The sequence below is a fragment of the Kryptolebias marmoratus genome, linkage group LG12, assembly GCF_001649575.2.
Source record: "Kryptolebias marmoratus isolate JLee-2015 linkage group LG12, ASM164957v2, whole genome shotgun sequence".
NCBI lineage: Eukaryota > Metazoa > Chordata > Actinopteri > Cyprinodontiformes > Rivulidae > Kryptolebias > Kryptolebias marmoratus.
In genome coordinates, this window is record NC_051441.1 from 16,820,850 (window position 1) to 16,833,251 (window position 12,402).

The 12,402-nt window shown below is 39.3% G+C and overlaps 1 protein-coding gene across 1 annotated transcript in view; it reads left to right on the plus strand.

Annotated features, from left to right (window-relative positions):
- The window catches only part of LOC108236117 (meiosis inhibitor protein 1), a 58,300-nt gene that overhangs the window by 31,869 nt on the left and 14,029 nt on the right, over window positions 1–12,402 (plus strand). The window contains exons 20-25 of the mRNA XM_025006032.2: window positions 732–882; window positions 2,756–2,938; window positions 3,140–3,271; window positions 4,038–4,227; window positions 9,497–9,613; window positions 10,079–10,189. Coding sequence (XP_024861800.1) covers window positions 732–882; window positions 2,756–2,938; window positions 3,140–3,271; window positions 4,038–4,227; window positions 9,497–9,613; window positions 10,079–10,189 — 884 coding nt within the window. The remainder of the gene's footprint in view (window positions 1–731; window positions 883–2,755; window positions 2,939–3,139; window positions 3,272–4,037; window positions 4,228–9,496; window positions 9,614–10,078; window positions 10,190–12,402) is intronic.

Genomic DNA, 12,402 nt, shown 5'->3' on the forward strand with positions numbered 1-12,402 from the left:
CTGCTGGAAGGCCAGTGCAGGTGAGATTTGATCATGCTGTTAGAGGGCGAGGGGCTGCGTTTTAGAGATTGTAAGACTAACAGAGAACTTCAGTAAGTAAATGAGATCTGATAAAGACCTGAATGGTTCTGTAACACAATGTAGGCCTTAGCTTTAATAAAGAGCCTTAGTTGTCTTAAGAACTGAGCTAATCTGTTTCCCAAATTTTAAAGCATGGCTAAAAGTTAGACTCAAGTAACCCAAATATTTTAACAGGCCAACAACACTCACTGTCATATTTGTTTAGTAGATTAGCGTGTTCAAATCTAAGTTTTCATATTGGCTTGTTTCGCTTAGAGTTTATCTCTATCCATTCTTGTATATCTCAAAATGCAATTTAGCAACATCAGTTTGACTATTAGCAGGGAAATATTTCTGAAGGTCAGCAAAACAGTGAAAGGCCTCGTTCTGATTTTGAAAATAAGCTCCAAGGGAGGAGAATGGAGCCTAAAATGGAGCCTTGAACCCCACAGTTAAAAGGTGTCACAGGTGAAGAATACTTCCCGAAATGAACAGAAAGCTCTTCCTGATAAATATGAGTGAAACCATTTAACAGCTGTGCCTTTAATGCCTGTGATAAAAGAATGCTGTGATCAACTATTATAAAAGTTGTGTTTTCAATGGTTCAGATGTGGATGTGAGTTTAAAAGATTAACTTTAATGCCTTCACTGTTCGTGTTTGTATAATCCAGGCTGCTCCCAGACCAGACTGTGTTCTCCAGCGTGGTGGTGGTGTTGCAGTCGGTGCAGGAGCAGGGCGACCCGATGCTGCCTCTGTGTGTCCTCCGCTCGGCCCTGTACCTGCTGGCGGTGACCCAGGACAAGAGCCCCGGTCTACACAGGGTAACACCGAGCAACAAACAAAACACGCCGTAACACACAAACTACAAGCTACAGCATCTTTATTAAAGTACTTAGCTTTGTTTTAGTCTTTGTAGGAAAAGCTCTACAAGATTATTTATTGCTTTTGCCTAAAACATAAAACAGTTTTCACAAATTTACAGAACTTCCTGAGGTCCTAAAAGATCCCTACAGTACATCAAGCTTCAGTCTAAATACATCAAAGTTATATTACCAAAGCTTTGTTATGAAGCCTGTTTGTTCAACTGTTGTCTTTGCAGCTGATTTTAAGGGACTTCATTTCCACGAAGAGTCTTTAAAGCTGGTTGTAAAGAAACAAACCTTTAATTAACAACCAACAGCCTGACTTTTCTCAGTAGTGCACATCAAACAAAGGAAAGACTAACAAGCTGTTAGAGAAACAGATTCGTCTTTTCTACATGTATTTCTTTTGTCTTGTGCTCAGCTGTGGATTGTTGATAATGATCCTTCTGTTGGCGTTAGCCCAAATCATACGTTCATCTGGTTTAAGTGATCGCAGAGCCAAACACTGGCTAGGATAACAGCCAGATGGGCAGGTTGAAAACTGGTTTTTGTAATGTTTTCATCCCATTTCAGCTCCAAAAATCCTGACCTGAACTATGAGTCTATTTTCTTTTAGGTTTGAAGACTAACATTCAGAACAGATAATAACCCTTCATGTTTAGTTTCGTTAATGGTACATTCAATAACACATAGATGGGAAAATAAATAAAGAGCAGCAGTAATAATAGTAAACACAATAATCATTTTGGATGTATAAGGCTAGACAGAAAAACAACAATACTCATTTCTTTGTAACGATCAGTTAGGAAGACAGACTTCTCATGGGAATTTGTAGTTAATAAAAGCAAAATGTATTTGCAAAAAATAAATAAATAAAATGGACCCACCATTTTTTAAAGTACGGGAAATTTAGTCTGATTTAAAGTTAAAATCAATACAAAATAAAATTGAGGTGGTTGATTTCTTTCCCCCTTTTACCTGAAGAAGTAATTTACTTGGCTCCTGCAAAATTTCAACTTTCGGTTTTCAACATAGGGGGCTTAAAACAAAACAACATATGAAATGTGAATTTTCAGATAAAACGCTACATTTAAATTAACCTCAAACTCATTTAAATACATTTCGTTTCAGAATTGTAGCTTAATTTAAGCAATCTTTCATGTTGACAATGTTTTTCCTCCCCATCTCGGTGAAATCGTCTGCCTCAGTTTTAATTAAGCCGCTTTTATTTTACTTTCCTTCAGTGACTCAGCCCTAATTATATAACTTTAATATCAAACCCATTGTGCTCTTTGAGAAATGCTCAAAAGCCACCAATGTGGTTTTAATGTTTTAAGATTTTTTTTTTCCCAGATGAAAGTGCCTGATGGTTTTTCTGTTCATGGAGAAGAAGAAAAAAGCAGCGAGATCAGGAGCTAAAGTACTGTGTGATTTAATACAAAAACTCTTAAAGTGAAAGGCGTGAAATACTCCGAATCACAGCTCAACAGCTGTTATCCATCTTCAAACATAAAAGCTGTGTAGTTCTTTAGATTACACCAGAGCAAGGAATATTAATCTTGTTTAATCCCTTTCTTTTTCTAAAGCTAAGCATAACAAAGGACATTATCGCAATATGTGCTTCTTTATCTCAAAAACAGCTGCTCTGAAAGTGCTTAATAGTCCAAACTTTCTGCTAAATTCTCCGTCAGTGACAGTGGATGAAAGAAAACCTCTTGCTGTCTGAGTCTCACATCTAAACTGTGCTGCAAACTTTTTTATCTGGGGTTTTACACATCCCAATGAAAGCACTTTATCTTCATCGGTCTTCCTTTACTGTCATTTCCTTAAGGCTCCTCTGAGTTATATCAGCAAAGCGCTCTCCTCCTGCCAGAGTTTTTCTTCCCTCTACACTCACCACCCTGCACTCCTCCACTTCATCTGTCGATATCAGGAACTAGCAGAAAGATTTGGGCCACTGGTCCTGGAGCTTTGGTTGACCGAGAAATCCCATAAGAACATCGAGCAGACTGTGGTGAGAGAACGTTTTTCTAATCTGTATCTCAAATATTTCTCAAAGGTCCTCCCATTTTTTCACAACAGCAGGTTTCACCTAATGGTGGCAGCCATGGGTGCTGCCGGCAAAGAGTTGGAGACTTTTTTGTATTTAATTCCTTTCAGAAATTGTAATCCAAACTCATGAGAAAGTTGTTTGGGTTTTCATTTCTCGTTGCAGGCAGATACGCAGGAGAACAATGAAAAGGGAGAAAGTGAAACAGGTGAGAGGCAGGATCAGGAACCAGACACAGAAACCTCGGAGCTTCTGACTCTTATTGAGAAGTACCCAGACGTCATCCTGACCCTCATGGTGAGGCCTTAAAATAATAGTTCAGATCATTTGAAGTGAGGTTGTGACCTAATATCTTACCTTATCTGTGTTAAATAGCTCTTTGAACAACCACATTTTGGAGAAACAGAGTTTAGTTCCAACTGGATCAACGAGTTAATGGCTAGTCGGAGCAGGGCCGGAGCTTTCTTTAAACAACATCAGGCTCAAAACTTGGATAGCTGTTCATGCAAATGCTGTTTTACAAATCTTTACTCTGCTGCCAGTTTTACATTACTCGTTTTGTTTTCTTGCACTGAATTCTGTTGTTATTTGCGAGAACAAGCAACAGCAGCTAGCTGTAGCACCCCCATCGCAGACCGAGGCACGTCTCGCAGTGATGTCATTTTATTTCTGTCAGAATAATTGTGTAATGTGAATTTGCCGGCAGTGTAAAGTTTAATAAATAGTGTTAGCACAAACCGCTGCAACATTTTTGAGATGAAACTTGTTTTAAGACAGCAGCACCTTGCTCTCTTGGACTAGCCATTTACTTGTTAATCCCATCAGAATGAGCCTCTGTTTCTTTAAACTGAGGTTGTTCACTTGGCTATCTACAAGTAAGATATTATTCATAACCTTTCCACAGAACCCCACCTCAAAAGATCTGATCTATCCCCTTTAAAATAAGACTTTAGATTTCAAAACTTAGCCATATTTAATTGAAAGTTTATTTAAATGTCAGCTGATATTCTGCATTAGTCAAGATGATGTTTGTACCAAGGCCGTCTACTCTTTCTGGCTACAGGACATGATCACCACCAGAGAGGCTCCCCTCGCAGAGCGAGTTCTGGGTGTAGTCAAAGCTCTTTTGCACGGAAACGGAGAATATTCGACCGATTTGTGTGCAAACCTCAGAGCATCCCTGCTCCAGGCGCTACAGAGGATCAGCGTGGAGAGCGTGGCTAATGGACTCGGACATGATCGCGCTGCGCCAGGTACGCTACAGAATCAGCATCCTAACTTTGGAGCTTTATGTTAGATGAAGAAGTAAAAAGATGACTGCCCGTCCCTAAAAGAAAATAAATATATAGTGACTTGAGTGTATTGAGGAAAATGAGGCAAGAAAAATTAAACAACAAACACACTGAAGACTAATTGGTTTCTTAAAATGTAATCAATTAAATATACTTGTCAAGGTAAATGTACTTTTTCTTTGCTGTTAAGTAGTAAAACTAGCAGAGCCTTTTATTTTAGGGTAATCCGCAAAATGTACAGAGCAACATGATGTGTGATCCAAAATTTCAACATTTTTTTACGCTGCTGTACTTTAAGCTACTTTCTCACCTTTGTTGGAGCTGATCTGAGTTGGGTAGTATAAACTTTTAAAGCACACATAAAACATCAGTTTATCTTTACATAAACTAGAGTTTATTTGTGTGTATTCATCAGATATAATGCAGGAGACTGGTTTTCTGCACAGCCAGTTATGTAAAGCTTCTAAAACTTTTTGATGAAGCTGTACCTCCCTTGCTAAATATACACTCAGGTTTAATCATTTGGTTTCTGCTGTGACGTGTAATACAGCAGATAAAATGTTGTTTTCACAGCAAAGGTTTTACTTTGTTGAATCCCAACTTTTAACAAACTCAAGTTTTAGACGTCTCTGCCCTTACAGTAACAAAAACTCTGTTTTTTTTTTTAATTAAAAAAAGCCATTTGCAGGTGAATGTTTCTTCACAGAATTATGTTTTAGTTTATAAATCACACTTTCCAAAGCGTCTTCTCATTATAGTGGGGCGATGACTAAAAAACATTCATTATTCAGATGTTTTAATGTCTTGGTTACCAGTTTTTATTAAACGAAATAACTTGGACACTAATGACAGACTTTAGAAGTTACCCGAGTCTTCACATATTTCACATTGCAGATCATAAGAGCATAATTTACAGGAAATGTGGCACAAGTTTAATTTGTGATTAAATAAATCAATGTGTCGTTAATCGCATCTGATACTAAAAGGGGGTTTCAGGTACTTTAGCAGGAGTCCTTACGCCGTATCTGTGTTTGGGGTCAAAATCTTGGTGATAAGATTTTGTCAAAAACTAAAACAAAGCTTCGAGATGGTTACAGATCACTGGGAGAGCTCATGGAGGACGGTGGATTAGAAAATGAATGACTTTAGGACGACAGAAGTTGTTTTTCCAAACTCTAATCTGCATTTTCTCAGCAATTCAGCGTGTTTGATGATGATTAGATGAACAATTGGCGAGGGAAGTGGAGGACTCACAAACACAACTTTAAAGAGGCAGCAGCCCATTTCTGTGAAGTAATATATATTAATTAATAGGTTGGTTTGGCACAATGTGTTTCCACGTGGCTTAATGAAAAGCACTTAGTTTAATTATTTTAAAATCTGCACGGAAAGTCTTAAAACCATATCTGCGCTGATTTATGTCTGCTGGGTCGTTTTCCCGGGCAGCACTTTTGTTCTGAATTAAACGGAGGCTGGTCGTGGTCCCAATAAACAGCTTTTACTGTTTGAAAGCTGTTTGAAATGAGATTGGATTGGATTTTCTCTTCTCTCACTCATTACCGCTCTCCATCTCCTAAATGACACTTAAAAAAATATTTCAAAACAACGCTATTGACTTACAAATCACTAACATGGATAACTTTTCATTACGAACACATCGGTAAAGGTTACACAAGTATGGCTGCTCGGCTGCCTTCAACGTAAAATATGGATATTTAATAGCTGATTATGGTTCGTTCATTTGCAGTAAATGTGACATACGAGGTTATTTCCAATAACTGTTCTGCCAGGCAAGCACAGTTTTTAATAAATGTTTTCACAAAAGCCATTTTCCTAGATGAACTCCAGAGAATATGCAGAGAATTAGATCTGAGCTTTGTTTGCAGTTTGCCCGATCACACGTGCACCAAAAAGCAGAGGATTATCTGTGTTCGACACACTCTCTGTTTTGGCAATACTTCTGTGCACATATAATGATGCTAAATGTGTGCTATATAAATAAGAGCTTCTTTGAAAAGAGCACATCAAGGGTTGTGGATGGGGCTTCCTTTTTAGGTGTCATTTTTACTGTTTTTGTGTTAAAATAAAAACTAGATGAACAGAAATTTGAAGCGTTGATGAATGAGTGGAAAGCGTAAACCACGTAAGGCTATCTCACCGGGCCGCGACGGCTGGTGACAAACTGGAAGCAGCGTTTGTGGGGGGAGTTTTCTGAAATTCCTGAAATGTCTGTGAGAGTTCCCAATTTCCTCACGGGTTACAGGGCCTTTCTCTGGCGCCACAGGAACTTTGAACGTTAAAATAGTCACAGAGTCGTTGCAGGTGTCTGGAAACCATTTCAGACTCTTCCAGTTTAGTTTCCGCCAGTCAGAAAAGTGCGAGTAACGTAAAGGTGGTGTCTCGTCGGGCTGCGAGTAGTCGGTGAACAGCATTATTAAACAGGGTCTCCAAAACGTCTTGAAACCTCCACCGGGGTTCTCAATTACCTGCAATGAGTCGCAGAGGCTCGCAGTCCTGTTGCTTGAGTTTTGAATATGTTGGAAAAAAAAGTTGTGCGTCCGGTTTTACTCAGAATAATCACAAAGTTGTCATGGGCGCCTCCAACCCATCTCAAGCGCACGAGAACTGTATGCAAGCACACAAAAATAGGTTGAAATTTTCAAAAACTATGTGTGCAAACCCCAGCTTCTTGACTTGTTGATTGCAAACGCTCAGAATTCAGCGAGGCTGCCACGGAAAATTTGCACACTTTATTGCAATTTTGAGTCACCAGCTTGTGGGTGAGACCACCTTAAGACAACTGTGGGAGGGTTTGGTGACCTATTAAACCAAACTGTGACTGACTCGAATGGAAAAAGAAGAAAATGCGATTCAAATTGGGACGTGATTGAGACACAATCAAGACACTTTGTGTTTAAACTGTGACAAAATACTGCACGTCAGTCACAGGAGTATCGCACAGATGTTGCAGGGTTTGCAGGGTTGCAGTCCCATACTCAGACGTGTTGTAAGTACCAGTTCAGTAAGATTCAAAGTAAAAATTTGCATATTTTCCTGCAGTTTTGTCTCCAACTTGTCGCTAACAGTTGCAATCCAGAAAGATCCAGGCTTCACCTGCTCTGTTTCGTACGACTTCACACTGAGATGTTCTGGATTTAATGCTGTGGACCTGGTTGTGTAAAACTCTGTTAAAGTTGTAACAATGTGAGATAATCGTTTGTACAAGCAGGACTACTGCAGTGATTTAATCTCTCAGATTTTAGTGTTTGAAAGAGAAACTTCATTATTTTTTTCACTATGTTAAAAGCTAAGTTGTAATCTGGTTCAGAGGCAGAAAACACGAACAGACACTACCAGTGTGGGGTAATGTGCAGATTATTTTAGATCATTTATTGTGAGATTCTCTGTTTCAGGTATCCACGTTCTGTTAGATTATCAGACTTTCCACAGACCTCCTGAAAAAAAAAAAAACCTTTTCTATGAATCATTAATTTATTGCTTCATCGTTTTTTAGGCGAAGCGGTACTGCATGATGATCCTTGAAAGCAAATGAGTGTAGGAGTGGCGCTAATTATCATTAATGCTCACCTCCTTGACATTTCCAGCAAGCTGTAAAATCTTTCATAGGAGCTGAAATCTTGTTATGATGTGATTGTTAAAAATGACGACGATGAGAAGCCATTACTAAAATATTTAACTTAAATTAATTGTGAGTAAAAAAAAGTGAAACTACCCCTTTTATTTTCATTTACAGACTTTCTTCAAACGTCTGGTAAATAGGGATGTGAAGAATCACCATTTTGTACCAATTCAGACAGAAAGTATGATTAGACCAGTAAAACAGCTCCATACCGATAGTTTTACTCTTAAATCTAGATAAATTAGTTTACTAAGTCTTAATACAGATAAAATCAGATCCATTTCATTAATAAATAGATAAAATAGTAAAAAATTGCATCTTCTGTAATCTTCTGTACTATTTTCTAAAAGGATAAAACGTGAATTTCTAAAAATAAGTTGGTTTTTCACGATAATTACATTTAGGAGATGGACAGAATCACCATGATGTTACCTTTTGGCTCGTCTAGTAAAAAGTCAGAAAAGGTTAAACTAATCAAGCTTTGACATTTTAGTCATCGGGGTTTTGGTTTTTGAGTCACTGACTGAGAACATACAAACACATGCACACTCATACATCTTTCTAGGGTCTTGAACGTGAACAGCCATGCCTTAGGTAATAAAATGAGTTTTTTTTTATATGTACACTTTGTTGTTTTTTTGTTGTATTTTACGTCAGCCAGACCATGAAGTCCAACCACTGTAAAAACGAGCACTTAGAAGTCAAAACGACTCAAAAACTGACAACAAAATTTAAACATTTGAGTCGGGAAAACGTTGAAGTTTTAACATAAAGAATGTTTAGAAACCTGGTAATTTTTAAATCTTTTATTACATGTCTAGCATGCTGTTATGTGCTTTTAGTCTGCCAGATGGCGTTTTCATGTGTGTGCTTGACCAAAGTAATGAGAGCAGCTGAAGGCCACAACACCAGGAGCTGTTAGCCTCTGCCTCCTCTCTGCTCATTTCATGTCCCGGGAGGATTACAGTCTGTTATCTTTGCACGTTTTCCAGTACAACTCACTGTAATTTGCATTAATACATACTGTATATTAGCTCCCAAGTGGCAGAATCTCCAGAGGAGAGGTTTTAATGATATGCAGCAGCAGTAAAAGATGACTGCTCTTCCTGATCTTCATCAAGTTTTTCTTGTAAAATAGTACCCTTCATCTTCTTTTACCCCACGCCCCTCTCTCCTCAGGCTGGCTCTCTTCTTCCTCCCCGGATTCCGAGCCGAAATAATGAAAATGTGCATTAAAACGCGGTACAATTTATTCTTCCTCTTCTTACCTTTACCTAATTATGCTGCGCAGTAGCTATTTCTTGGCGGCAGACCAGAACGTCATTAAGTCCAAAAGTGATCGTGAGATACCCCTCCCTGTTTAAGGAATTTTTTTTTTCCAAACTGAACTGTGTTTGTTTGAATTATGTCCATTGTTTTGGGTTGCATAAATGCACTGGGAGTATCCTGTTTTGGATTAAGTAATGAGTTTATGCTAATTCGTAACGACTGCAGGCAGTCGTTTAGCTGCACAACTCTCTCGTCTTTTTTCTCACATATACGGTTTTCACCTTCTTTTTTTCCCCTTTTCTTTTTTATTTCTTTGTGAAGTAGTTAACTCGCTCCCTGTGGTGCTGAAGCTGCTGTGTGTGACCCAGACCAGTGACCCGCCTTCGCCCTCCATTTTCACTAATATGGAAGGAGTGCACTTCAAGCTGCTCTACCATGGTGAGGCCTGAACCCGCCGTCGACGACTCCCTTCCCCACATCTATTTAGCATATCTGCGTAGTCCAACCGACCGCACAGGCGAGAGACAGATTTAATGAGAGTAGAGGCATTTTCTGTTTCAGACACATGCACACAGAGATGCCATCACAAAACAAATACACAACTGAACATGTCTGAAGTGACTTGTCCTCCCATTCAGCACCTGTTCTGTCGAGCTGCTCGTTTCTCTTCCACATTCACATCTATTTAGTCATTAGTGGAGGTGTTGCTCGTTTTCCTTTAATATTACAAACGCAGTAAGAGTGATTTCTGCTGATGTGCAGACAAAAAAAAAAAGAGCTGTTCTGTTGCAAACCAAACCTATTCCTATAATGACAAGGGGCCAATTAACTTTGCTTTTCACCTCCACGTCAGCTACAGGCACACACAGAAATGATTTTTTTGTGTACCTATCTGTGTGTTAGTGAGCAGCATCGTTGGGATGCTGAAGCCCACCAACACAGAGAGCCTCCTGCCTGCCCTCAACTATCTGCAGTGCTGCCTGAGTCTGTCACCGGCACACAGCGCAGACAGAGGTTAGACGTACTTTATGCTTCCTCTGCGTCTCTTCTTTTTACTAACATGTGTATTTGTTTCTCCCTTTCTCAACACGTTCCACACCTTCTGCCTCCTCTCCCGCCGTCTCATATGTCTGCTCTTGATCAATGTAGCGATCAGGCACAGAGAAAACTGTAATCATAAAAGGTTGTTTTGGCTTTTTCCTGATTTTTTTTTTTTTGATCGCAAATGCTCGTTTCCTGTTTCGCTGTCAAGCCTTGGAGCAGCTCCTACGTTGGAATGGCGACCTAGCGGGATTTTGTTGTCACCTGCAACACTTCGTTAATCACACACAGTTCGACACATTTGCTCGCTTAGAGACAAAGTTCAGGCGTTTCTGATGCTCTGCAGCAAACACGCAGACGCACACGGGGTTCGAAACTGTGAAAATTTACCAACCTAAGCTGCAAATGAAGTGTCATCATGTTTTATTTGACAAGAAATAAATACTTGATATTATCAAAAAATATCTTAATAATAGAGACGTGCAGTTTGATGTTGAAATAATTAAAAACCTACAAAAACTGGACTGGTAGAAAAAAAACGAGTTTGTTAAAAAGTCACCGCTAAACCTTTTATTAGATAGAAATCTCTAAAAACACAATCACTTTTAAATCTGACGAGCCAAATCCAAACCAGCTTTAATGAGCTAAACTACTGAAATGAGCTAAAATGTAAAAAAAAAAAGAACAAATTATTTTAAGGAGTCACTTAATGTCATTTCTGACAAAAACTGAACTCAAGACGGATTAGGCCGGGTCTTGCTGAAGACATTTATGAGATTGGTTTTATTACAAGCTAAATAAATTCCCTGCTCGCGAGTCCATGAAGAAAACCTCAGCAGAGGTCAGCAATGAGCTGGTTTGTGGTTAATAAGGTGGTGCTGGTATCCAGAGAGCAGGGATTCTGTTGGGACGTGAAGCTTATTATGCTTATAGTAATACTTGAGTGCTCCTGCTGCCGCCTGCCTGTGTTCCTGCTCTGCTTCTTCATCACTTGTGAGCTATTTCAGCCTCAGGCCAGACACTGTTTGAGCTTATGGTGGGGTGCACAGAAATAGAAACACATTCCTCTTGAACAAAGCAAAAAAGGAAAGTATTTCAACTTTTAAGACGTGTGATATACTCCAACTGGCAAAAATAGAGGCACAAGCTCTCACATTTTGTTGGATCACCTTTAGTTTTGATTACAGCATTAGGCATAGTTTTTCATAGGCCTCTGCATCAAATTTATCTGTTTCTGTTTTGAGTTTCAAGGTCTCGTATTGATGATGGGAGGGTCGGAAAACTGCCTAAACAAGTTCTGATCCCTGCGGTGGTCAATCCTTGTGTGAAAACAAGTTTTCGTTCTTCCTGAACCAAATCTAATACTGAAGTTTTGCTGAGGTGCGTAATTCCAACAGAAAAACTAAAATAAAATATTTGAAACTATGTTGAACTGCCGTAATCCAAGCTGAACTTAAAGCTTCCTCCTGACCCACTTGGACTTGAAATGCCTCCTGGGTTGTGTGCCCCCCATTAAGGAGGATGTCAGCAAACGCCATCATTAGGTTTGCATCGGGCAGGCGACTTCTGACGTTGGCTTCAGTTTTGTTCTGAAAACTAAATCCGTGCACTGCTTTTCCTGTAGACACCTATACATCACTTCGATTATTGTTTTGAGGCTGGAGAACAATTCTTCTAGGAATTTGTTAGGAAGACTGTCTGAATCCTGTAAGCACTGAGAAGAAATCCTCTTTCTGCAGCAAAGGCTGCAGTGCCGTAGCTCTTCAAAGCACAGCCGGCATTCAGACGGTAAGAGGCATTGAGCACCGTGTTACGGTCACAACAATGAGAATTGTATTATGATAGATTTCATTACATTGTAATACAGTCTGTGTTTAAAATAAAAAAGGTTCTGTGGCCTGGATTCCCTAAGACGTGCCTGCTTTCTTTCTATGAAGGAAGGAGTGCAGCAGATCTGTCATCCTTGTGTTGTTAAACAAAATGAATGAATGTGTCGCAAACAGAAGTTTTTGCCTTGGCAATTATTTACATAAACCTGGGTGTGTTTTCCTTCAGATGCAAGCATAATATTTCAAAACAGCACAGAGAGGCACTATTTTGTTGCCAGAACATTTTTAACGGCGCACATCTCTCAGTGTGAGGGCTTTGAGAATGAGACGGATGCGCAGCATCGTTTGTGGCTGCAA